Source organism: Gadus morhua, chromosome 13 (assembly GCF_902167405.1).
Source record: "Gadus morhua chromosome 13, gadMor3.0, whole genome shotgun sequence".
In the NCBI taxonomy this organism is placed as follows: Eukaryota; Metazoa; Chordata; class Actinopteri; order Gadiformes; family Gadidae; genus Gadus; species Gadus morhua.
In genome coordinates this window covers 2891339-2917109 of record NC_044060.1, presented here as the reverse complement: position 1 = coordinate 2917109, position 25771 = coordinate 2891339, and the positions used below count along the sequence as shown (strand labels likewise).

Here is a 25771-nt window from a genome sequence, read left to right as displayed (position 1 = left end):
AGGCGAATTATTAAAGGGCAACATCCAAACGGTGATCCAATAACAAATTTAAAAAAGCAACTACTATTATACTAAAAGAATAGACTTTTATTAAGCATTGTAAGTTGCATTGCCTTCAAATACACCACATCACAATCCATCAACATTCAAGCCAACCCGACAGTTCATTCTTAAAACAAACTCAAGGAGAGTAGTATAAACCTCAAATCAACGTACATAAAAGGTGACTTATGCAGCTCTGGGCGGGGGCGGGGAGTGTGTACATCATATTTATGATCATAAGTAACATGAGAAAAGCTCAGGGTAGTTGAAATCTAAATTCACTAGTTAAGAAGAATGACTGAAAAAAGAAGAAAAACAAATCTTAAAATTGATAAACTGCTAAACTCTTTTTGGGAAGGTCAAGCAACTTATTCCAGCTACATTAAAAGGGGTGACATTTGTATTATTGTTAATATATATATTTTTTACCAGATATCCGACAAACGCATCAAACAGCAAAAGAGAACATGTATACTATGGGTACGATTGGGTAGATAAGATTCTTGCGTTCTTTAGTTAATTAAATGCAACAGAGACCAATACCACAAACGAAAATAAGACCCCATCGTCAACAGACCCAACAGGTAACTCTTTTTTTAAATGGATTATATTTCAATAGTATTTGTGTTTTTGTCAATGGCCACAGTCATCGTACCGAGGAATGGGAACAACATGCACAACATCTATACACGTCTTAACCTAGGAACCATGCAACGGTTTGGAGAGACGCAACACGACGCACGACGCTCCAGCACAGCCACGACCGGTCCGCTCGCTCCCGTACCGGGATCTGAGCGATTGGTGCTGAATACTATCTCTTTCCCCCCCCCCTGCTGTTGCTTGTAAATTTGACTTGAAGCTGGAAATACTAAAAAAAAACTCCATCCGAGCTCCTTTGATGCAATGCTGCGCCTTCGAACTCAAACCAGTGTTAATGGCCTCTGAGGATGGTTATTTTTTCTGTTGTAAATATTGGATTTTAATTTGGCATCAAGCGGCTACACAGACAACATGAGACCAGTTCAGATAACGGAGACAAGGAGCCAAATACGGAATAACAAGTGGTTTTAGTTATCTCATCCCTAGTGAAAGAAAAAGGTTTTCCTAAACTCAAAAGCTTCTGGAAGCTTCCCCCTATGCTGAGAATTAAAAGGAAGTGGTCTCTCGTCATGTTAGCATTGCCGCGCATTAACCTCCGCAGCGGTGGTGGTGAACCGTCCGAACGCCGCCATAACAAACGCCGCCATAACAAACGCCTGTAAACGAGTTGTGTTCGCTGAGAGGGAAACGCGGAAAGGTCGTCCTGTTTTCCCGTTAGTTTTGTTTTCTGACAAAGGAATAAATGTGCATTAACTGTTAGGCTTCTCTACATCGTTCTCCGAACACGCGACACAACCGCTCACATCCGTCACCCTCTCTAGAAAAATAGGCTTTACTCTTCCGACGCCCGCACCGTTTCCATGGCGCCGGCCGCGTCGACGGCTAGTGCAACAGGAAGGTAAGGGTTAGCCACGATGACGCACGACTTGGCGTCGGGACCGCTGAAGGCACTTCCTGGTAGGATGGTGACCGCCTCGCCGTTCAAGTGCACAGACTTCCTGTCCTCCTCCTCCACGCCGTTCTCCACGCCACCGCTGTGACCTTTGACTTCCACGAGACCCGCCTTCTTCTTCACCTCGTCTGGCTTGCTCTTCTTCCTGGCCTTCCCGTCCAGGGCGGAGACGTGGGGGGGTTTAGGACCCTGGGGAGACGGACCAAAGAGGGCGGGCGGAGGAATTAAAACTATGGAATGTTTACCAAGAGAAAAACGGTTCAGTCTAACGAGGCTGGAGAGTGGGAGGGTTGGTTTTGAAGTACGTTTTAGGACAGAGAGCTCAGCCGGAGGACAAACGTTCAGTGTGACCTTCAGACAATAAGGAATTAACTTAATAAGTAGAGAAACGAAGGGAACTGGTTTGGTGGTATGCAGCCAGTACACAGTAACTCGACATAGCAGGAGAGAAGAACTCCTGCAAGGTGCTCAAGATGATTCAACATCTTCATTACAAGTTGGATAAATTACGGATCGTTTTTTTCCACCAGAACTTAACATGCATATTCACAATAAGAAGATAATGATAGTTCTACTGTGTAGAGGAATATAAAAAAAGTCATGTTTTTATGATAGTTATTCTAGTTTATAGCACACTGCTGAATTTTATCTCCTTTTTTGTGATGCAGCCTTAAAACCCATTAACAATTATTAACTATGCAGTTGAATACCGCAAATAAAACATAAAACCTACTAAACTTCTGTTCAGATTCTGAAGGTTTTTTATCCAGCTTTGTAATATTTTGTAATACTTTACTTCTATATTTGTGGAGTCTGCTCTGACATGGACTGAATGCTCTGACTGTCCTAAGTCTCAGCCTTAGGCCTCATCAAGTAAGAGGTCCCTGGGTACCGGTATTAGATCCAGGCGGATATATCGGCTGGCCGATTATATAGGTTGATATTCACATACATCGTATCTCTGATTGACGATATGCGCCGATATACTGTGGTGGTTGAACCTCTGAATGCTTAACCGAGCACCTCCACATAAACACTCCCAACACTCCCAGTTTAACATCATGGTCTGTGTGAAGGTTAGTAGCTCCTCCCCCTACTGCTCATTGGGTCATGTGTCGTATGAACCTGACGTGATGTCGCTGTGGCCCGAAGCGTTGCTGGAGGCTGAGCAGCAAACCTCAAGGTGTTGCTCCAACCCCAAAGTTACCACAATATATATTTATATAAAATAAAGGCACATATAACTATATTTTGAATATCGGCCGATATATCGAAATCTGTAATCTGTTCCTCCTTAATATCGGTATCGGTATTGGCCCCCAAAGTCCAGTACGGGTCGGGCTCTGACAGGTGTGCGTAGAGGTGTGTGACGTACCAGGAATGCTGGGTGGCCCTTGAGAGTGAGGCTGTGGTAGCGGGCGCCCCGCCCGAAGGCCCTGATGACCGGGGTGGAGATCACCCCTCTGAGACGGCTACAGGAGGGGGAGACAGAGGGGGAGGTCATCCATCCAGTACATAGATGGGGGGGGGGGTTTACACGAGAGCATGATCGTTATAGAGGGGTTAACTATGAGACAGAAAGGGAGGGAGAGAGAGAGAGAGACATAGTAATGTAGAGAGAGACAGAGAGAGACTAAGGGAGAGAGAGATACATTGTAGTAAAGAGAAAGAGAGACATTGTAAGAAGGAGAGACAAATGAATGCAGAGAGAGAGATGAAGAGTTATGGAGAGAGAGAGTAATGGAGAGAGAGACGGAGAGTAATGGAGAGAGAGAGACAGAGAGTAATGGAGAGAGAGACACAGAGTAATGGAGAGAGAGAGAGACAGAGAGTAATGGAGAGAGAGAGAGAGACTCAGAGTAATGGAGAGGGAGAGAGACAGAGAGAGAGAGAGACACAGAGTCATGGAGAGAGAGAGAGACACACAGAGTCATGGAGAGAGAGAGAGACACAGAGTCATGGAGAGAGAGACTCAGAGTAATGGAGAGGGAGAGAGACAGAGAGAGAGAGAGACACAGAGTCATGGAGCGACAGAGTGAGAGCAGTATGACTTCTTTCGGTGCACCTGAAGTCGAATTGAAAGTGAGAGAGAGACAGCAACGAGAGAGAGAGACCGAGAGAGAGAGAGATCTTAGAAAAGAGAGCGAATGAGAGAGCGCTTAAGAAGAGACAGCAGCCGAGGGGCCGGCCGGGCTCGTACCCGCGGGGGGCTCCGCCCACAGACACCACCTGGATGGGGAAGCCCCTGCGGCCCCGCCCCCTGTGGCTGCCCGCCCACTGGCCCACCACCGTGCCCGCGATCTCCAGCTTGCCCCCGGAGGAGGCGACAGCCTGCAGTCCTGGGGAGACGATCACATTTCAAAATAAAAGCTCCTTCAAATCGGTTCCAATTATTCGGTGGCGCCACAGCGGTACGTCTAGACGCGGTAATCATGATGCGTGTGAGTCATTCACTTATGCACACAGTCACAGCTGAGGGCTTCATTACAGGTGATTCCAGTTGTTATTGCATCCATACAGAGTACGGTCGTCCCCCGGTGTATTCGCCACGGTGCACTGGGTGAACATCAACTAAGACGGTTAATGCAGTTCAAGTACTGCTCACTGGTCGTACAATTAGGTCCCGTTAACTTAACCTCGTTATCGTATTTCACCGACACTATCTCAACAAAACATTACCTTGATTGATTAATTATTCAATAATTAACCATATCTGAACGTCTAGCGAAACACGAGTCTGAACACTGACCCTTACAGTTACCGAGGAAACGGTTCTGTTCAGACCCACTGAACCCTGACCCCCACTCTCGGTGACCTTTGACCTTTGACCCCAGCGCCCGGGCACTGCTCCCACTCACCGGACACGACCCGCGCCCGTCCCGGCGGCACCATCTTGGGGGGGTCGGGGTAGAAGGCGCCGGCGGGGGGGAAGAAGGGCATGAAGTGGGGGTGAGGAGGGGGAGGGAGGGGAGGCGGGGGAGGGAAGGCCATGTGGTGGGGTGGGCGGGAGAAGCTGAGGCCCTCCAGGATGCTCTGACGCATCTTCTCCACCTTACCGGCCAGCTCCGCCTAGGGCGAGAGACCATCGGTTAGAGAGAGAGAGAGAGAGAGAGAGAGAGAGAGAGAGAGAGAGAGAGAGAGAGAGAGAGAGAGAGAGAGAGAGAGAGAGAGAGAGAGAGAGAGAGAGAGAGAGAGAGAGAGAGAGAGAGATCATACTCTAGAGAGACCAGTAGTTAGAGAGACACCTGACGAGAGACAACAAATAGGACAGAGACCAGACGATAAAGAGACAAGTAGTTCAAGAAAGGGAGAGAAAGACCAGAGAATAAATACCAGTATTTACACAGAGAAAGAGAGAGAAGATAGAGAGAAGATAGAAACCAGTTGTCGACCCAACAAGAGACCAGATGATGGAAATACCAGTACTTGGAGGGAAACCAGCCGATAGAGAGATAAGAATAGAGAGAGGGAGAGAGACCAAGAGAAACACGGTTCAGTCTAACAAGGCTGGAGAATACATAGAGAGACCAGACGATAGAGAAACCAGTAGTAGAGAGAGGGAGAGAGACCACTAGTAAGACAACAGATACAGTCCAGACGATAGAGAGACCAGAAGTAGAGAGAGGGCGATATAGACCAGTAGTTACACAGATATAGAGACCAGACAATAGAGAGACCAGAAGTAGAGAGAGCAGCCAGTAGTTAAAGAGAGAGAGAGAGAGAGAGGGAGAGAGAGAGAGAGAGAGAGAGAGAGAGAGAGAGAGAGAGAGAGCGAGCGGCAGGTCGAGGTGGGATCCCGTTCAGTGAACCCTGATAATCCGGACCGCTGAGCCTTGCTCATCCCAGTGTTGGAATACATAAACGTGCTCAGTCATTACTCTGCAGGTAGGTTTTACATCTCATCAGGTGACACCGGCGGAGATATGATGATCGTGCTGCTTTGGTGGCAAGGTCTTTTACCTTGATTGAAAAAGACGATCTTAATAATTTAACGATAGGCCTATCATGTTGTGTGATCCATAAAACGAGTCGTTAAAAATAAGGATAGAAACCTAATTATAGATTATTAGAGTATTAAAAGTAAAAGGTTGGGATGAGGTGCGGTTGATGATCTCCGACGGTGTGGTTCACGTCGGCGCTCTGATACCTGAACGCTGCGTCGCGTCGCCTCGATTAGCCGCTCTATGGGCACCGCAGTGTGTGTCTCAAAACCCCGTAGTTTCGCATAAAAAGTCATCCTAGTACCGAGAATCATTTCATCAGTTATGAATTATCCAATGGATCCAGCAGAGCTATGCCGTCACGCTGCTGGCTTTGATAGCTCTTGTCTGTAGAACGTTTGGTCCCATAACCGAGCATCGAAATCAAATCGAACATGAACACTAATCCGAACAGTACCCGCGTTCGGAATAGAACGTTCAAAAACTGATTTTACAGTTTTTTCCTAGAGTAAGTTCTTATTAAAGTCACAATGACACAATACGAACATGTTATTATGTTGAACATCAAAGGAGACATACTAACGAAATTAAAACCAAAAAAAAGGATTTTAGGTTGACTCTTTGAAGAGCAGTCCTCTTGAGCTAGCTAGTTTTGTGTCCACATGGACAGCAATAGGCCTAAAAAAAATTTAGGAATTTATTTTATTTTTTTATTTTATTTTTTCCAGCGGCAGCGAATGATAGGTAGGTTGTTTTCATTTAAAAACGAGAAAATTCGCTCATCCTTGTACAGAATGAAGAGGTGCTGTACTAAAACGTAATTATAGTTAGCATCAAAAAAAAAAAATACCTTTTTTATTTATTTTATATTTTTTATAAAGCTTATAAAATAATTTGGGTCGCACATAAATCGACAGGGTCGGTCGGAAACCGGAACCAAACAAAAAAAATGTTTTAGGCCTTAGCGTTAGTGTTAGCGTAGCGGTAGTGTTAGCATTAGCATTAGCGACGACAGCAGGGAGCCAGCTACCTGACCGTCACAGAGGTCTATGAGCTGGGCCTTCTCCCGAGCCGCCCGGATCAGCTTGCTCTGGAACAGTTTGCCGTCGAAGTACATCCAGGGGCAGCTGTTCTCCCACGGGATTGGCTGTCCACAGGCGTCGTTGGCGAACAAGGCCATGTCCACACCCGTCATGAACAGGGCGCCCAGCTGCACGCCACGGGGGTCCAGACGCTCTATCTGGAGATAAATAAATAAAAGCCACGTTTTAAAAGGGTTTGAGGAAAGACCTCCGAGGACAATCCAGGCTAAGGACCAATCGCAGGACTGGGCGATGTTTTCAAAATAAAAGGCCAGTTTGTATTTTTGGGTTCTGTATCCATCTATCTTCTGTATATATATATATATATATATATATATACAGTATATATCTTATATATTAAGAAGCTAATTAGTTATTAACTGAGTAGGGTATCTTAATTAAAAGAAACTAGGCTGGTTTTAATCTGATAACATGTGAGACAATTACTGTAATTATATTATTAATGTCTTGAACCTCAGTTTATTTTGACATTACTTGGTACACTCTATGTAGTACATAGAGTGTTAAACGTTAAGGTGATGATAACATTACGTCTTATCGCCCAGACGAGACGGACCAGGGAACATTACAGAGAAGGTAGCAAGCAGAAGAACCAGGCCACAAGCTAGCCAGGGAAGAGTACAGAGAAGGTAGCCAGCAGAAGAACCAGGCCACAAGCTAGCCAGGGAAGAGTACAGAGAAGGTAGCAAGCAGAAGAACCAGGCCACAAGCTAGCCAGGGAAGAGTACAGAGAAGGTAGCAAGCAGAAGAACCAGGCCACAAGCTAGCCAGGGAACAGTACAGAGAAGGTAGCAAGCAGAAGAACCAGGCCACAAGCTAGCCAGGGAAGAGTACAGAGAAGGTAGCAAGCAGAAGAACCAGGCCACAAGGTAGCCAGGGAACAGTACAGAGAAGGTAGCAAGCAGAAGAACCAGGCCACAAGCTAGCCAGCTATCGGCAGGGCTGTAACGACATTGTGCACCCCAATCAAAAACTACCGGGACGATTCTGCATGGATTACATCAAATTCAAATGTGCTGGTGGAATACTCCAATAAAAAACAATGAGCTTGTGTGTAATTGTGCGTCAAGGAGGAAGCAATTTAAAAAAGGAGAATCTTGGAAACAGCTTGAGTCATGTTTAAAAACCCGTAATGTACATTACAGAACCTTTTTCCATGTTGAATCGTTACAACCCTGGGAAACACTTAAAGCCAGCGGGGGGGGGGGGGGGGGGGGGGGGGGGGAACAAATGACGAGAGCAGACGGATGCAGACGCACCAGGCAGACAGGGAGAGCACCCCAGGGTGACACCCACAGAGACCCCCCAACAGCTACCAAACAGGCAGGTACCAGAAGGCACAGCCGGTGTGGATGGTTCGACTGGCTGGTCACGGTCAAAGGTCAGCCGAAGACCGAATCAGAATGCGGGACCATGTACTTCCTAGCTTAATTTAAAATATTCTTGTTCTAAACCATCCACACACACAACACACACGCACGCACGCACACACACACAAACACACAAACACACAGAACAGCTCCCTCCAAAGTCGCACACAGCTCGAACAAAACACAGAGAGCGTGCTTCGGCAAAACATTAAGTTTCTTTGAAGCACGTTCCGTCGTCTTAACAATATGAGGAGCCTCCAGTGAAACAGAGAACGTGTCAAATCTGTCGGATTCACGAAACCGATCCGGTTGATTTTGGAATGGTTTGACCCAGAGGTCGCGAGGTCAAGGAGGCGGGGTCAGATACGACCCCGGACCTCGCCCCCCCTGGTGGGCGGTCCCCAGGTCCTTCCCGGGACGCTCCTCATACAGGACTCACTCCATCCAGACAGTCACCTTCAGGTCCTGCTGCTGCTCGGGTTGGTACAGCTGAGGAGAAAGTGCTTGTGCTAGGAAGGCGTCGAGTTCGTACCGCCGTAATATTCTGACCCCCGGCCAGTGCAACATGAACCTGCGGCGGAACACAAGAGGGCACACGCGTGAGACGGGGAACGGTGCGCAGGAAGATCTGGTGGAGCTGCTAGAAATCATAAGAACTGAGGGGGGGGGGGGGGGGGGGGGGTCATCTGATCATCGGACAGTGGGAGAGATGTGTCGGACACCATGATGATCGGATCGATCGGCTCACGAACCCAATCTGTTGGCCCTGATGTGATCTATATTGGGGAGGTTTATTGATATTACAGTTGATATTACAGTGAATTCAGACGCTTAATATTAAAAAGGGGTCATGTCAGGCCTGGCTATTTTCTGATATACAGTAAGTACAGAGTGCTTCGTAGTAAGCATGTTAGGAAAAACAAAATCACATCCGTGAAAAAGTTGGCCCTTTGACGCCATCGGCCCGGGATCTGCGTCTCCAAAACCGGACCAATGGCGTCCAACTTTTCCGGGACTTTTTCCCAACACGTTTCAGAAGCGGCGTTAGAAAACGTCCCAGGCCGGCCGAAGCTTCCTCGGGTGAGACCCCCAACAGGTGGGCCGTCGCGACGCGGAGGTCGTCGTGGCGGCGAATCGAACCGGCGACCCCTTTCGGGCGGGGAGGACTCACCGCAGCACGCAGCAGAGCACCAGCAGGTGGGCGGGGACGTGGGCGGGGTTGAGCATGGCGGGCGTGTCCGAGCGCAGGCAGGCCAGGAAGGCGCGCATGCGGCGGTTCTTGTCCTCCGCCGCCTTGCCCAGCCACAGCTGCCGCAGGCCGGGGCAGGTCCACTCGCGCCAGGACAGCGCCTCCACCAGCTCGGGGGCGTGGGGGGGCTTGCCCTTGTAGGCCGCCCACTCCTTCACCATCACGGGGGAGTCTGGTGGGGGGGGGGGGGGGGGGACGACACAGGAAGGGGAGGAGGGAGAGACAGGGTGAAATCTTTTTTTTTTTAACAAACATTTTTTTTAGAAGTGTATTTATTTTATTCATGTTTTATAGAAATTGCAGCTGGAGACATACTTGTATATTATAATATTTTGGATTTGAACATTTTGTGTATTTTCGGAGAAATTTCTAAGTTCTCAGTTACAGTGTTTTTTTGGAGTGAAATGCTGAATAAATGCATCATTGTTTCAAACTCAAAATTAATAGATTGAATAATCGTGATTTCAAAATTGAACAAAATAATCGTGATTAGGATTTTTACCATAATCGCGCAGCCCTATTGTGTGTGTGGCTAAACAGATGTTGCATCAGAGAACTGGTGAGTATCTAAGGGATAGAAGAAGGAAGCAGGATTTTATTTACGACATTACGGTTATTTATCACTCTAATAGGTTGGATATTATGCAGTTTATCCGCAAATCTATATTCTGTTTATATAAATATTTGAGCGTGGTGTTGTAATAAAGCAGCTGGGAGTCCCATTGCAGTGGGGATCTTTTTCACCACATTAAAAGCCTTTCCTATTAAAGGACTCAGTAACTGGTAATGATTAGCGCACAGCACTTAGATATTCACAGTTTCATTTCACTAAGCAATATGAAATGCTGTGTGTGTGTGCATGCAAGCGAGTGAGCGAGAGAGAGCGAGAGCACGAGCGAATGCGTGTGTTGTGGCTGTGTGTGTGCGTGCGTGCGCGTCAGTGAGTTACACAGAGACAGTGATTGTGTGTGGTGACTGTGTGCGTGCATGTGTGCGCCTGCGTGTGTGCATGCGTGTCAGTGAGTGAGTGAGAGTGTGTGTGTGTGTGTGTGTGTGTGTTTGATGGCTGTGTGTGTGCATGCATTCGTGTGTTTGTCAGTGTGCATCAGTGAGTTACAGAGAGAGAGACAGTCAGTGTGTTCGGTGACTGTGTGCGCGTGTGTGTGTGCATGAGTGTGTCTGCGTGCGTGCGTGCAGGTGTGTGTGCACTCTCACAGTCGGGGGGGCAGGCCCTCCTCATGGCGGTGCGCTCAGCCTTCTTCACGGCCTCGGCCAGGCTGAAGAGCACGCCGTACACGTACTGCCGCAGCGGCCGGAAGAGCTGCACGGCCGACGGCAGCTCCTGGTTCCCCTCGTCCTCCAGGCTCACGCCCATCTTGATCTCTCCCTGCGGCGGGAGAGAGAGGACCAGGGTGGACCAGGGTGGACCAGGAGAGAGAGGACCAGGGTGGACCAGGGTGGACCAGGAGAGAGTGGACCAGGGTGGACCAGGGTGGACCAGGAGAGAGAGGACCAGGAGAGAGAGGACCAGGGTGGACCAGGAGAGAGAGGACCAGGGTGGACCAGGAGAGAGAGGACCAGGGTGGACCAGGAGAGAGGACCAGGGTGGACCAGGGTGGACCAGGAGAGAGTGGACCAGGGTGGACCAGGGTGGACCAGGAGAGAGAGGACCAGGGTGGACCAGGAGAGAGAGGACCAGGGTGGACCAGGAGAGAGAGGACCAGGGTGGACCAGGAGAGAGGACCAGGGTGGACCAGGGTGGACCAGGAGAGAGAGGACCAGGGTGGACCAGGAGAGAGAGGACCAGGAGAGAGAGGACCAGGGTGGACCAGTAGAGAGAGGACCAGGGTGGACCAGGAGAGAGAGGACCAGGAGAGAGGACCAGGGTGGACCAGGAGAGAGAGGACCAGGGTGGACCAGTGTGGACCAGGAGAGAGAGGACCAGGGTGGACCAGGAGAGAGTGGACCAGGAGAGAGAGGACCAGAGTGGACCAGGAGAGAGTGGACCAGTGTGGACCAGGAGAGAGAGGACCAGGGTGGACCAGGAGAGAGAGGACCAGGGTGGACCAGTGTGGACCAGGAGAGAGAGGACCAGTGTGGACCAGGAGAGAGAGGACCAGGGTGGACCAGGAGAGAGAGGGCCAGGGATCGACCGATATGGATTTTTTAGGGCCGATGCCGATACGATTTCAGCCTTAGCCGATGACTGATACGGGCTCTGGATACTCTGAGCCGATAATACATTTTTTCCCTCAAATTACATCATAACAATGACACAATCATGTTAACAAATGCTACATGTCTCAATTTAAAAAAAAGGACCATTTATTGAACTGTCTGTCTGTAAATCATGGCGAAACAGACAGTTCTGACTCAGGCAGAACAGAGAAAGAAAGATACCATAGGTGGGTTGTCTTGTGGATGAGCTTGTTTGATTCTAAAAACCTTCTCTTTCAAGTGTAGAGTAAATAGTTGGGGTTGAAGACGTAAATGCCAAATGATTCATGTGATTGCCTTAATCTGTCTATTAAAGACACAATAACTAACAATCAAGCGTAAGGTAAAGACAATATGCTATTTCTCTGTAGGGATCCTTTGCATAATGTAAGGGAATTACCTGAGCCTATCAGCGGCAAAAACAAGCACTTTCAGAGGACGTACATCAACGCCGCACTGTTGCCCAAAAGGATTACATAACAGCCTGTTTTCGGGGATTACAGCTGCGACATTCTGTCGCAATTCGGTACTGATCTGTATATAAGCAGTAAAACTGTTATAGTAGTTTATCACACGGGACTTCTCAATGCCGGGGAAACGCTCCGTTCACTTGCATGGGCTCTTCACAACTTCCAGTGGTGGATAATATTTGATAATTCACCGTTGCTAAGTATAATTGACCGCTGTCAAGGAAAACAAAGGACTTTTTGCCTCTGATGACGTCTTTGGTAACACTCCGCAAGTAGTCCGGTAACTTGTCAACCCCAGCGTCTTCGGTTGCTACGCGACGTCGCGTCTTTGCTGGACTATTTTACTGCTGATCAACACTACGAATGCTGGTAACGAATAAATCGTAAAAAGACACACCGTGTGAAGTTACTTTTTCGTTTTGGAAAGTAGCCGTGTAATAAGTGGGATAATGTATAGAACGTCGCCGGTCAATATCGAGAATAAGCCCCTTCAGGGCGAAGCAAGACACCTCCGCTGCGCGTCGGTCGGTGTACTGTTCGCCCTCTCTGGGCTTATTTTCCCGATAATGACCGGCGTTCTATACTGTTAAAATATTTCGGTATGGTAACCATGGAGCAAAAGGAGGGGAATTGTATTTAACACGCACGTGGAGCGTCAAACCGCAGTCCTTTGTATCTATCTAGTAACTCCGGGCTGCAATATGTCTCTGACCTCCGATCTGACCCCCCGCTCCGTTTGTATCAAGTAGGCGTGGCCTATGTGACGTATTGGCTCCGCCCTCCTCACCTGTCTACAGGTGCTGCCACCTGTGGCTGGAGTAGTTATTGCAGCTTGCATGTTGGGTCCTGCTCCCCTTGTGGCTATGTATAGTAATTACAGCTTATGTGTTCGATCCCGCTCCCATGTGGCTATGTGGGGGTAATGCAGCTAAGGTGCTTAATCTACGTAACAATACAATACATACACTTAGTCCCGTAGACCAGGAATTATTGGAAAATAGGTTGGCTGAAAAATCCTGACTTCCCCCTCCATCGCCCTGACGTGAGCCCCGTGACCCAGCAGCTCAGGCCGGGCCCCCCACTGACCGTGGTGAGGAGGTGGTAGATGTAGGGGTACATGAGGCCCTTGCGGTGGCGGTGCTCGGCGACCCGCAGCACCTCGGGGGCCACGGCGGGCAGCGGGGGCAGGGTCACGTCCATGTGGCTCCGGGTGGCCATGGAGAGCAGGGAGGGGATGGGGGCGCCGGCGCTGCCCAGCCGGCTGCCCCCGCCGCTGGGGGGGGCCGGGGAGGGGGAGGGGGCCGGGGAGGGGGGGGCCGCCTGAGAACGGGGGGAGGAGGGGAGGGGGAGGGGAGAGATGAAAGAGGGGGAGGGGGGAGAGGAACGAAGGGGGAGAGGAGGGGGGAGGGGGGAGATGAACGAGGGGGGAGAGGAGGGGGGAGATGAACGAGGGGGAGGGGGAGGAAGAGGGGGAGATGAACGAGGGGGAGGGGGAGGAAGAGGGGGAGATGAACGAGGGGGAGGGGGAGGAAGAGGGGGAGATGAACGAGGGGCAGGGGGAGGAAGAGGGGGAGATGAACGAGGGGGAGGGGGAGGAAGAGGGGGAGATGAACGAGGGGCAGGGGGAGGGAGAGGGGGAGATGAACGAGGGGGAGGGGGGAGATGAACGAGGGGGAGGGGGAGGAAGAGGGGGAGATGAACAGGGTTTATTATCTATCATATTAGATGTATTTTCTACACTGTTATAAATATATATTTCTGATATCCCATCTTTTATTCTTATTTTAGGTTCTCTTGTTTGTTAGTATTGTATTGTGTTTTATGCATACTTTTGTTACTTAAACCACTTCCTTTATTTTTTCCTATTTCTTCTCTTCTTTACGACTCTAAAATAAAACATTCTATGCCTACTAAGTAGTTACGGCTGCCGTGTCCTAAGAACTTCAGAATGTGTCGTACTGCGCATTCGTCAATAAAACCCGTTGACTCTGTCACAGCCGATTCTCCATATCTTATCTTATCTTACGACACGCGCCCGGAGGGCAGCTGTTAAGTGTTGGACGTTCTCTCTCTTCTTCTTCTGCTGCTGCTGTCGTACTCACGTTGGTCTGGTCCTCCAGCGCCCCCTGGGGCTCCGCCTCATGGTTCACCTTCTTGTCCCATTCTCCTTTGTGGTCGCCCACATGACTGAAAACACAGACACAAAACGTGGAGCAGAGGAAGTCATTTAGTGTTTACTACTCACGTTTCTATCCATAACGGCGTCAGGGAATTCAGGTGAGGTCAGAATTAAGGAGCAGGTAGGGGTTAGACAGTACAGAGACAGGTCATCAAGGAACAGGTAGGGGTTAGACAGTACAGAGACAGGTCATTAAGGAGCAGGTAGGGGTTAGACAGTACAGAGACAGGTCATTAAGGAGCAGGTAGGGGTTAGACAGTACAGAGACAGGTCATCAAGGAGCAGGTAGGGGTTAGACAGTACAGAGACAGGTCATTAAGGAGCAGGTAGGGGTTAGACAGTACAGAGACAGGTCGTTAAGGAGCAGGTAGGGGTTAGACAGTACAGAGACAGGTCGTTAAGGAGCAGGTAGGGTTAGACAGTACAGAGACAGGTCATTAAGGAGCAGGTAGGGGTTAGACAGTACAGAGACAGGTCATTAAGGAGCAGGTAGGGGTTAGACAGTACAGAGACAGGTCATTAAGGAGCAGGTAGGGTTAGACAGTACAGAGACAGGTCATTAAGGAGCAGGTAGGGGTTGGACAGTACAGAGACAGGTCATTAAGGAGCAGGTAGGGGTTAGACAGTACAGAGACAGGTCATTAAGGAGCAGGTAGGGGTTAGACAGTACAGAGACAGGTCATTAAGGAGCAGGTAGGGGTTAGACAGTACAGAGACAGGTCATTAAGGAGCAGGTAGGGGTTAGACAGTACAGAGACAGGTCATTAAGGAGCAGGTAGGGGTTAGACAGTACAGAGACAGGTCATTAAGGAGCAGGTAGGGGTTAGACAGGTCAGAGACAGGTCATTAAGGAGCAGGTAGGGGTTAGACAGGTCAGAGACAGGTCATTAAGGAGCAAGTCAGGGCATCTTGCTCTTAGATGCCTACAGGTAGACTGTGGACATTGGGGAACGACCCCAGAACCAGTCAATACCTCTATCCCATCCCCGGCCCGGCCCTGATCCACTGACAATACGTCACCACGTCCAACTCTGCTGCAAAAATGAGCCGGCTCTAGTTACACTACCAGCTGCCTCTCGGTGGGAACTTGTGACCAGAAATTTCACAATACACTAGCGGTTGCTCTATATCGTTACAGATTACACAACTATAGTCTGTGCTTGAAAGGGATATGATATTGTGTTTTTTTACGATCCGGAAAAAAAAAATGTCAATGGGTGCATTTCCGCCACTGCACTGCACAGAAAAGGTCAACCGACACCACAGAAAAAGTGTCGGTTGTGAGGATGTGGGCGTTTAGCTCGGTGACAACGTGTTATTATCTGAACGGTTAATCAACGGGGACGAACACACCAACGTGTGAGATGAAGGGTTTTCATGGGTGGTGAGTGAGACATCCCAAATGCCTTTGAGGGGCTGAGCGAATTCTGTCATGTGTCAACAGTTAGATTGAATAGTAGAAAATGTGTTGCTGTAGCTTTTTATTAAGCATTTGTAATAAAAAGTCCCTAAACTATGTATGTGAATGAAATAATAATATTTAATTGACCATGTCAACCGCAGAAATACAGAATTCACTGTTGGTTTTCAATAAAGCAAAATGTCATCCTATCTGTCTCTTTTCTTTAAGAGCTCTGAACATGAACAGGTGAACTAAAATGCAGCCAAACCTCTGTATTTCATAATGTAGCCATGACAACACACCTACAAACCAAACACAGCCAGGAGAAAGAGCTTAACTAAACATGGCATCAGCTGGGATTTCTGTGAGAAAGACTGAATTCATATTTTATTGAACACGTACCCTCCGTGTTCATCTTCCTCTTTTAAGATCTCATCCGAGCTCGCTACCTGCTTCAATTTCTTTGGCTCTGATGCTGTGTTCATTCAAGCTCAAGGAAAGTCGCGAAAGAATCGCATGTACATGCATTAAACGTACGCACTCACACACCTACAAGCGGGTTTCACAATAAAAAAGTTTTTCACAATAAAAGCCCTTTATCCGTGTTTTCGGATATTTAACTTCTTACATAAGTAACATTACTTAGTTTGTTTTGGAATTGGCAGGCCCCACGACACCCGGGTCTGAACCGATGCTCTCTGAAGGGAACTGTTGAGGCAGAAGTGAGACTGAAGACAACCGATGCTCTCTGAAGGGAACTGTTGAGGCAGAAGTGTTGAGGCAGCTCTTTGGCAGCGTGGAGCCTTTATATGAAAACAATCGGTTTCCAGAGATATATTTGTGATAATCAATCAAACAGTTTGAGTTGAGGATTAAATTTGAGCTTTTCAACAGGGACGATCGATCTCCTAGAACTACACAATATAGAAAAGGTCCTTCATACCAAATGCCATAATCTTGCAGAATCCTAAACTCTGTTGACTTTGTCTTGTCTCTACTGGGTTTGCTCACATCTGTTGTATTGTATGTATTTTGATTTTTTTCTGTTGCATAGGTCGCTTTTAAAACAACTTCATTAGCCGAATCACCACCTAGTGGTCACTGAAAGGTCTGTTCTAGTCTCATTATGTTTTACAGAGTCAATACTTTGAAATAACCCAATATGTATCCCAACCTACTATTGAAACTTCAAGAGTAAGAGACACTCATTTAGCGGACATTTATGTTTACATTCTACCTTGATGGTTTTGTACATGCTTTACAGACGGTTCTCTTTCACTTGGTGCCATGCAGTCAATTAAAACTAATTTCACTGTGAAGACCCGGTGCCCGTTTCACCCGTTTCCTGAGCAGGAGTGGACTTACTTGGCCGTCACGGTGCTGCACTCATCGTTCTCAGAGGAGGAGGAGGTGATGGTGGAGGACGAGGTGAGGGTGGAGGAGGAGGAGGAGGAGGAGGAGGAGGAGGGGGTGACGGTGGTGGAGGCAGCGGCGACCTCGGGGGGGAGGCTGGCGTCCACGGCGCCGGTGGAGGCGGGGCTCCGAGGCGCGGCGGCGGCGGCGGCGACCAGGGAGGACCGTTCGTACAGCGGCGTGTGTTTCCCTTCTGGAGGAATGTTTCCGAAGAGGCTGAGGTCGGGGGGGCCGTCCCCAGCCTGGGGGGCCCGGGGCTGAGCCTGCTGCTCCGCCGGAGGGGGCGGACCGCTGGGAGGGGGCGGACCGCTGGGAGGGGGCGGACCGCTGGGCGGGGCCTGGAGGGGGGACCAGAAGGACAGAGCAGAGGTCCTCAAAGCTCTTATACCGCGTACCACCTCAGGACATATCTCTCTCCCCAGGTACCACCATTATGACCCATGTTAAAAAATATAACAAAACACAGTGGCGTAGGCAGTGTTGGGGGTAACACGATACCCCACAAAAGTTACAACAAAAGTTACTTAGGAATGACTGCACTGGATAGACAGCATTACTTTAAAACTTGAGAAGGCTGCTCTTGCCTGCAAGAGGCTGAGAGGAAGAAACACTTACGATGTCATAGCTTGCGAAATAGATCAGGTTCATTCAGCCGTTGGACCACATAAAGTTACAGTGTGTGTCACCACCGCTTAAGTGCATTTCTGTTTTAATTAGAGCTGTCAGTTAAACGCGTTATTAACGGCGTTAACGCAAACCAAATTTAACGACGTTAAAAGGTTTATCGCGCGATTAACGAAATTATTTTATAAAAAAAAAAAAAAAAAAACTTTTTTTTTTTTTTTTTTCTTTGGCTCAAAACAAAGAAGCAGTAGCCTGACTGCTATGTTCAAATGACATTTGTTCAAAGCAGTCGTTTAATTGCACTATAGGCTCTTTTTTTGTATCGTCCTGTTTTGCTCAGTGTATATGCCAATGTTGTTATCAATAAAAATCATTTGCACAAGACAAGCCGATGCACTTCACCATGTTGATAAGAGAATTAAAATGAGAAGAATTATGGGACAAAAAAATCAAGGGATATTTAGCATAGAAAAAGAATTTGCGATTAATCGCGATTAATTAGAGTTAACTATGGCATTAATGCGATTAATCACGATTAAATATTTTAATCGCTTGACAGCTCTAGTTTTAATGTATGGGATACAGTGACCTTTTTATATTTTTCATTGACCACTTAATTTTTGCTCTCATGTTTCCCAAAGCCTGTGTTTTGAAACTTGTGTGTTGCTGCTGATTGACCTCACCATAGCCTACTTTATCCTGTTGTTTGTGGATTTTACAGTGAGGCATTTCTTTGTGCAGACAGGGCTATTGTTCTTTCATATGGTTTTATATGATATTTTGTATAGATTTATTCAATAAACACAAAGCGATAATAGGGATATGATGTTTGTCCATGTATCTACAGTAAATTAAGAAACGGGAAAGTAAAGTACCAATAAGTAGTGACGTTACTTTTCAAATGCAGTAACTAGTAAAGTAATCTCATTACAAGAAGTAACTAGTAATAAGTAACTAATTACTTTTTTTGACTAACTACCCCAACACTGGGCATAGGCATGCTGCCCTATTCCGCTACGCACAGTTCACGCAGGGGGCACATTTATTCATTCAACACATTTTAAATCCCATTTTAATGGTCTCATGGTTAATGCATTTCCATTCGTACTACTATTATGTTATTTCCCACCGCTTGAGAACCACTGGTCTAGAGAACCTCTGACCTTAGGTTGACCCCTACGCGGTCATCAAGACCTCACGGCGAACGCCTCATGGGCAGATAGTGACAAACGGAGTGACAGCACTTCCCTCCGCTGAAGGAAGAGTGCCAACGGCCGCTTTGTAAACAATTATGACTCCAAGAAGGCCACGGCCAGGGGGAGACAGTGGAAGGAAGGAGTCAGCAGCTTCATGGTCGCCTGCTCTTTGCTCCCAGTAGTAGTTATTTTGTAAACACAAAACGTCCTCTGTAATCCGTACAATGGAAAACTTCTCGGAATGCAAAAAGCAACACCTGTTTTAAATAATAACAATCTATAATCCTTCATTCACTGTACAATAGTATCTAATTTCAATGATCCATATAATGACTGTATAAAATACTGCCTTATCTAGTCTGCACTGTCTAAAGTTGTTGTTATTTACGAACTATGTCATGCAGCAGCTAACAGTAGTTGCTACATTATTGACTGTTTTCTCAGCTCCACGTCTTTTCGGATAAAAAATGAATGAACAGCGACGTGAGTGATGGGAGTGTGTGTATAACTGGTCTTACCCCAGACTTCCCAGTCGGAGCAGCGGCTGGAATGTCGAGTGGTTTCTGAGGAGCGCCGTGTGACCCAGTAGCCGGCACTCCCGTCTGTTTTGGTCCCACTGGAGAACCGGATCACAGGCATGAAGCGAGCCGTCCGCTCCTACATGATGCCTAGCTACACACGCTAACCACACACACGCTAACCACACACAAGCTAACCACAAACAAGCTACACACACTAACCACACACAAGCTAACCACACACACGCTAACCACACACAAGCTAACCATACACAAGCTAACCACAAACAAGCTACACATGCTAACCACACACACGCTAACCACACACAAGCTACCCACAAACAAGCTACACACGCTAACCACACACACGCTAACCACACACAAGCTAACCACACAAAAGCTAACCACAAACAAGCTAACCACAAACAAGCTACACACGCTAACCATACGCAAGCTAACAACAAACAAGCTACACACGTTAACCACACACAAGCTACACACTCTTACCACACAAAAGTGACATATGCTAACCACACACAAGCGACACACGCTAGCCCCTCACAAGCTAACCACACACAAGCTACACACGCTAACCCCTCACAAGCTACACATGCTTACCACTCACAAGCTAACCACACACAAACTACACATGCTAACCACACACAAAAGCTACACATGCTAACCACAGACACAAGCTACACATGCTAACCACACACTCTGCTACACAGGTTTCTTTCTGCTGTGCCTACATGCAGCGATAGTTGTTGGTTCACACCACTAGACCGACATAGACACAAACTAATGTAATTACGCTCACAATTAGTGACCGTTTGACATGAAAAGGTCATTATTATTATTATACGATATTGTAAATTGAATGGCAGATTTTGCCAAGCACAGGATGCTTTATCTCATTTGATAAAGCCCTAAAGCTCGGACACACACAAACACACACACACACACACACTCTCACACACACACACACACACACACACACACACGTACCAAACGGTGGGGGGGTGCGTGTTGGTCGGCTGGCCCGGGCGTAGTACTCCACGGCCCTCCTGAAGCGCAGCACCTTGTCGTCAGTACAGGACTGGGCCGGCGGGGCCGTGCCGGGACAGAGGGGAGAGAGGGGGACCACATGATACCAGCTCCTTCAGAGGAACCCACCAAGCATTCTGGGTTCATGTAGGTCAGCTGTCTTCAGTCGGTGGGTCAGACGATAAGTGGGTCACAGCCGGTCCCACTGGGTCCTACCCACTATACTGTGTGTGAACGCCTGCGCACTTGCAATTGATCAGTACGTTTGTGGACTGAAAAAGGGGAATACTGTAATAATATGATAAATAAATAAAATTATAATGAGAACAATATGTGTCGAGATATTAATACCCTCTCACTTTCTGGAAAGGTTAATTACGTATACATTTAGCAGACGCTTTTATCCAAAGCGACTTACAATCGGTACATTTGTCAGAAGAAAGATAAACCATACATCGCTGTAGGTACAGTAAGGATGATCATAGAACCAAGTGCCATGCACTAACGATCACTAGCATAACCCATTCCCCATATACAACAGAGCTGAAGCTAACCAATTAAAGGACTACTCAGACTTCTTGGTGAATCCGGTATCCGTTGTCACACTAGACCCACAGTGCATTGTTCTCAGAGTGTGAGGCCGTACCTGTGAATGTGTGAAGATGTCCTTAGCGATGGCGTCCAGGTCGCTGGGGTCCGGGATGTTGCGGACGTACTCCGCCACAGCCTTGATCACCACGTCACACGGCGGGAGCACAAGCTGGTGGGCGCGCACCTGTATTTGGGGGGGGGGGGGGCACAGGTTAAACCACACGATACACACAGACAACAATCACGTTGTACCTAAGTCACCCACCTTATTCATTTACCTGGAGTAGTGTTTGATATGAGACAGTGTGTATGTTAAGTAACGCTGCAGGAGAATCTAGCAATAGTATTATTAGTCATATTTACGACTCCTGCAGTGGCAAGCTGCCAAAGGCTCAGAGAGTGAGGCCAGTTAATAATAACACACTTTATTTATTTAGCACCTTTTAAAAAACAGGTGCTAGACATGATGATAACAGACAGTCCAAACCATGACAGATGGTATGAACACAATAGGGCTACGAAACGGTAAACGACAGCTCACAGCCCGGCCAGTGTAACAAGTTATACGACGTACTAGAATTGAATTAAATATAAAGAGCATGCAAATATACATTTAGAATAAAATAACAACGATTACAGCAGCGCTAGCCTTAATGTGACTGGCTGGTTAGGTTGTTCGCTGGGATCTTGCCATGGCATTGTGCGTCCGTCAATCAATCATGGATATTTTGTACGCACACATAAACACACGTGATGGTATTTGAACCAGGCTAACAGCTCGTATCTGATGGCTAGCTGGTGTCACGCGACCCTGCTTTGCATTGTAGCATTGCTGGAGGGATCATGGTTCATATTTCATATTAAAGGGCAACGTTGTCACGTAAACCAAGCTTTCTTATAGTCAGAGAGCTGTAGTAGGGCTGGGCGTTATGAAGAATTGTACTATGACTGTAATCATGAGGAATGGATACGATATCGATAAATATCACGACATGCATTTGCATTTTAAAGAGCATTCTTAACACTCTGAGCAATCTACATTGAGGTATAAGGATTTTAAGGACAGTAAATCTGACTCAAACTAGTTTCCTGACTATGATGTTTCAAATAAAATATATGTATAATTGTAAGGGCATAACATAAACATAACATAGCATCCCAAACTGGTGCAGTGTTATGTTCGTTAATATTCAGAGGGGGGAAGTTGGAAGTGGGAGACGTATCATCTCCAACCTACATGTGTTCAAGTTACCAGGTCGGAACAAAATTGATGCTAACGCTTAACTACAAGAATACAACTGTATTATTATAATTATAAAATATAAACGTAAATGATCTAGTTTTACTGAAAAATACCATATTCTTTCGACAAACTAGACGAAAGAAGTAGACTAAAAGAATCGACATTGGAAAATCTCTACTGGTTACGAATGCATGAATGCAGTGTTGCTTCTCTGGCCTCCTCACGGGCCAGAGTTATTGTGGACACAGGTCCAGTCGAAGATAACTCAGTTGCATTCTTGTGTTGGTATCCGTGCTGCAACCCTGACACCCTACAGGTAGAGTCTATGTTAGTGGATTCTAATCTGCATGCTGGGAATAAGGTGTAGAACCTGTTGAATCAGGTTGTGATTAGAACGGGGTCTACACCCTGTTCTGATCAGAACGGGTTCTCATCAGGTTATGATCCACTAACATACACTCAACATGTAGAGCGTATGATAGCGGATTCTTATCTGCATTCTGGTTACAGGTTGTAGAACCTGATCTAATCAGGTTATGATTAGAACTTCGATTAAAATCCACCAACATCATACATATTTCAGCATGGATGTGTGCATTGTGCCATTGAGCACGAGAGTGATTGTAGGTTTACCTTCAGTGATGCTAAAGGATGCTCGGGACCCAGTAAGCTCCAGTGAAAGGCAGCCAAGTCTTCATCAGGCAGTATGTGATTCCCTGGAAGGACAACAGGACCCCAAGCACCAGGGGGTTGATTAGTGGTCGGGACCCATCACACACTCTGTATTATTTATTCAGCACATCAACCATTAGCATGTCTCCCAGTAACCGCCAGCAACCTGAACAGCCACTACTTGGGTGTTTGATCATCTGCCAAACCAAAAGGTTCTTGGTTCAATCCCCAATGTCCAGTCCAACGGTAGGGATCCTTGATAAAGATTCCCCTTACCCACTTGCCCCTTAATAGCATGAATCGGAAATAGCTGTAAGTAGCTTTAGATAAGTGTCTGCTCAATGACTATGAGGCAAATGTTAGCATCTTCCCAAGAGCATTTTACTATATTACCACTGACATCTTGCTACGCATCCATTAGCATCTTCTAGATTTAGCATGTTGCTCAGTGACTGGTAGAACAATGCAAAGACACTATCATCTCCCCTGTTGACCTGCTAGCATAACCATTAGCATCTTCCCTAGCAACAACTGAGATCTTCCCCCTCAACCACTAGCATGTTCCCAGCAACCTTCTAGCATCTTTCCTAACAACCTCCTAGCATCTTCCCTAGCGACCACTAGCATCTTCCCTAGCGACCAGCATCTTCCCTAGCAACCTCCTAGCATCTTCCCCTACCACCCTGTAAGCGTCGCTCTACCCCCACCTAGGAGCGAGGCGAAGACGACGAAGCGGTCGGGGTGGAGGTGGAGCTTCTTGGCGACCAGGTGCATCAGGTACTGGCTGGTGGTCAGGCTCTTGCCGTTGCGGCTGAGCTTGAGGGCGTGGGCGCTGAAGTAGCAGGGCATGTTGACCAGCGCGTAGTCAGAGTCGTACGCCACCAGCCCGTGGAACCCGCCCTCCCGGCACAAGGTGATCACCTCCAGGTGGTGGTCTTCGATGGTCTGGACCACCTGGGAGACGGGAGGAGGAGGAGGAGGAGGAGGAGGAGGAGGAGGAGGAGGAGGAGGAGGGAGGAGAGAGGAGGAGGGAGGAGAGAGGAGGAGGAGGAAGGAGGAGGATGAGGAGGAGAAACTTTAGAAAGGGGAGCTCATTTCTCACCAGGTGCGAGTTCCACATCCCTCCACTAGTGATGTCACAAGTGGGAGCTGACGACCCAGATGTGTGAGTGAGGGGCCCTTTAACTAAGAAGAAAGTCTACAAATAGGCAATGGAGGCTAGTCAGCCATCAGTTCATATACTACACAGATACATCAAATATCCTGACATTTTAGGCACCTGTACCATGAGTGAATTATACAGATATCGGTAATAGCAAACACAATATCAGTCAAACTATATACATAGATATTAGGATATGGTATAGATTTATTACATCATTATTTAAGGTGGACTTCTCATATCCCATCTTAAACCTAACTGATATGGGGCGAGGGTATGGCTCAACTTTATGATTACACATAAGGCTGTATTAATAACACATGAATAACGTTAGGCAGATGCAATAACGAAAGGGAACCCCCTTCTTATAAAGCCCATCTGTTTTTAATCCGTCAATCTGTTTTCCAGTGGCGATACGGTGCATATGGATGACAGCTAACCGAGGGAGGCTGCTACCTCCAGGGGAAGGGCCAGAGCACTCACCCCGATGCGGAACCTGAGGAGCGCCAGGCGGATACAGTGAGCCATGCACACCGGGGGCAGGAACCAGACCTTCGGCGGCGGGGTGCCCTTATTCTGGACGTGGCTGACTATCTGCTGGGCGGTCTGCCTCTCGTTCACCTGTCGCTTGACCCACTCGTGGAGTCGGCCCTTCTCCAGGGCGCCATTGAAGCATACCAGGAGCTCAATGTTCCCGTTGAAGCAGGCCTTGGAGAGGGCGGCAAGGTAGCCAAGCATGTGGTTCCACTGCCCCCCGCTGACCCAGTCGGTGTAGAACCCCCCATAGAGCCGGTGGAGGCAGTTCTCGGCATCAACCAGCAGCCTGAGCGGACTTTGAGGCGGTCTTTGCCGGCCACCTCCGACCATACTTCCCCGGGCGAGTTTCTGGAGCTCCACCGGCACCACGGCGTTGGGGCAGTGATTCTCAATGTACTCCTGGAAACCCTGCACACCCATCTTCCAGATGGATCAAGTCAAACTACTAAAAACAGGGGGGAAAATGAGAAATATCGCTGAAATGAAAAAGGGGGTTGCCTTGCGCCCCTCCCCTTGACTTGAGTGAATGGCAACCCACTGTAGCTACTGGGAATATGCAGGTTTTGGGAATATTTCCGGGAAGGAATTAACGATTGCTTATTGAAGCATTTTCTGTTTTTGGTGGTTTCTTTTTGGGTTCATGGCTCGCCGCTGCTGCCATGTGCTGTGTCTCACGGAGCCTCCATGTCTGCTGGTGCGTCTGGCTCTGCTGGCGGGGAGCGGAGAGGAGAGACGCGGCACGGCGCCGGCGTGACGCAGCGGCACGCAGCCGCCGTGCGTCTCCGCTGGGATCGCACGATGCGTTATTATTATTTTTATATAAATTTCCTTTATGGATATTTTTCTGGATTGTCTGTATGATGTCATATTTCAGAGTCCATCGCTACAGTAAAAATAAGATACAGGAGTGTTTTCTCCAGGAACAAAAGATGAACTCTGAAGACTATATTACAGCCATGTTTTTGATATTGTTTAGTTCTTCACGCATGATATACGGAGCCATTTAAGGTCATGTCCTGAAATCATGTCTGCATAAAACTCCCGATATCATATGTTGAACACACCTGGCCACAGCCCGTATTCCTAGATAGCTCACACCTTGCAAACCTAGCATCTCCAATGAATTCCACGTCACATAATTTGTAAATCTGGTAAATCTGATGAATTCTCAAACTGAATACATGTGATTTGGTGTATTTACAACATACGGCCGCCAGGGGGTCGTAGCTGCACACAGTGACAGTTT

General features: G+C 47.7%; 1 protein-coding gene across 2 annotated transcripts; it reads right to left on the bottom strand.

The window, feature by feature from the left end:
• Positions 1–66: 66 nt before the first annotated feature.
• LOC115556710 (constitutive coactivator of PPAR-gamma-like protein 1 homolog) lies at positions 67–25269 on the bottom strand. Of its 2 annotated transcripts, none has more exons than XM_030373952.1 (17): positions 24472–25269; positions 23534–23780; positions 22788–22870; positions 20967–21095; positions 20282–20372; positions 19276–19374; positions 16891–17257; positions 14047–14131; positions 13031–13264; positions 10473–10644; positions 9180–9429; positions 8465–8579; positions 6566–6775; positions 4453–4663; positions 3795–3933; positions 2970–3066; positions 67–1783 (listed from the first exon to the last, which is right to left on the bottom strand). In XM_030373952.1, exons 1-17 carry the CDS (start codon positions 24943–24945, stop codon positions 1475–1477), a joined length of 3312 nt encoding a protein of 1103 aa, XP_030229812.1. In that variant the 5' UTR covers positions 24946–25269; the 3' UTR covers positions 67–1474. The 2 variants fall into 2 exon arrangements, with proteins under 2 accessions (XP_030229812.1, XP_030229811.1); XM_030373951.1 differs by having other exon boundaries at positions 16891–17276; positions 19277–19374.
• Between the last annotated feature and the right edge of the window lie 502 nt (positions 25270–25771).

Bases quoted from the DNA above. Each gene is read 5' to 3' on its own strand.
- LOC115556710 (XM_030373951.1), bottom strand. From the start codon at position 24,945: ATGGGTGTGCAGGGTTTCCAGGAGTACATTGAGAATCACTGCCCCAAC. The intron at 3,067-3,794 runs GTACGAGCCCGG...CCCCTCCTGTAG, and splicing joins GTGGGCGGAGCCCCCCGCGG to CCGTCTCAGAGGGGTGATCT. The intron at 1,784-2,969 runs GTACGTCACACA...CCGTCTCCCCAG, and splicing joins AGGGCCACCCAGCATTCCTG to GGTCCTAAACCCCCCCACGT.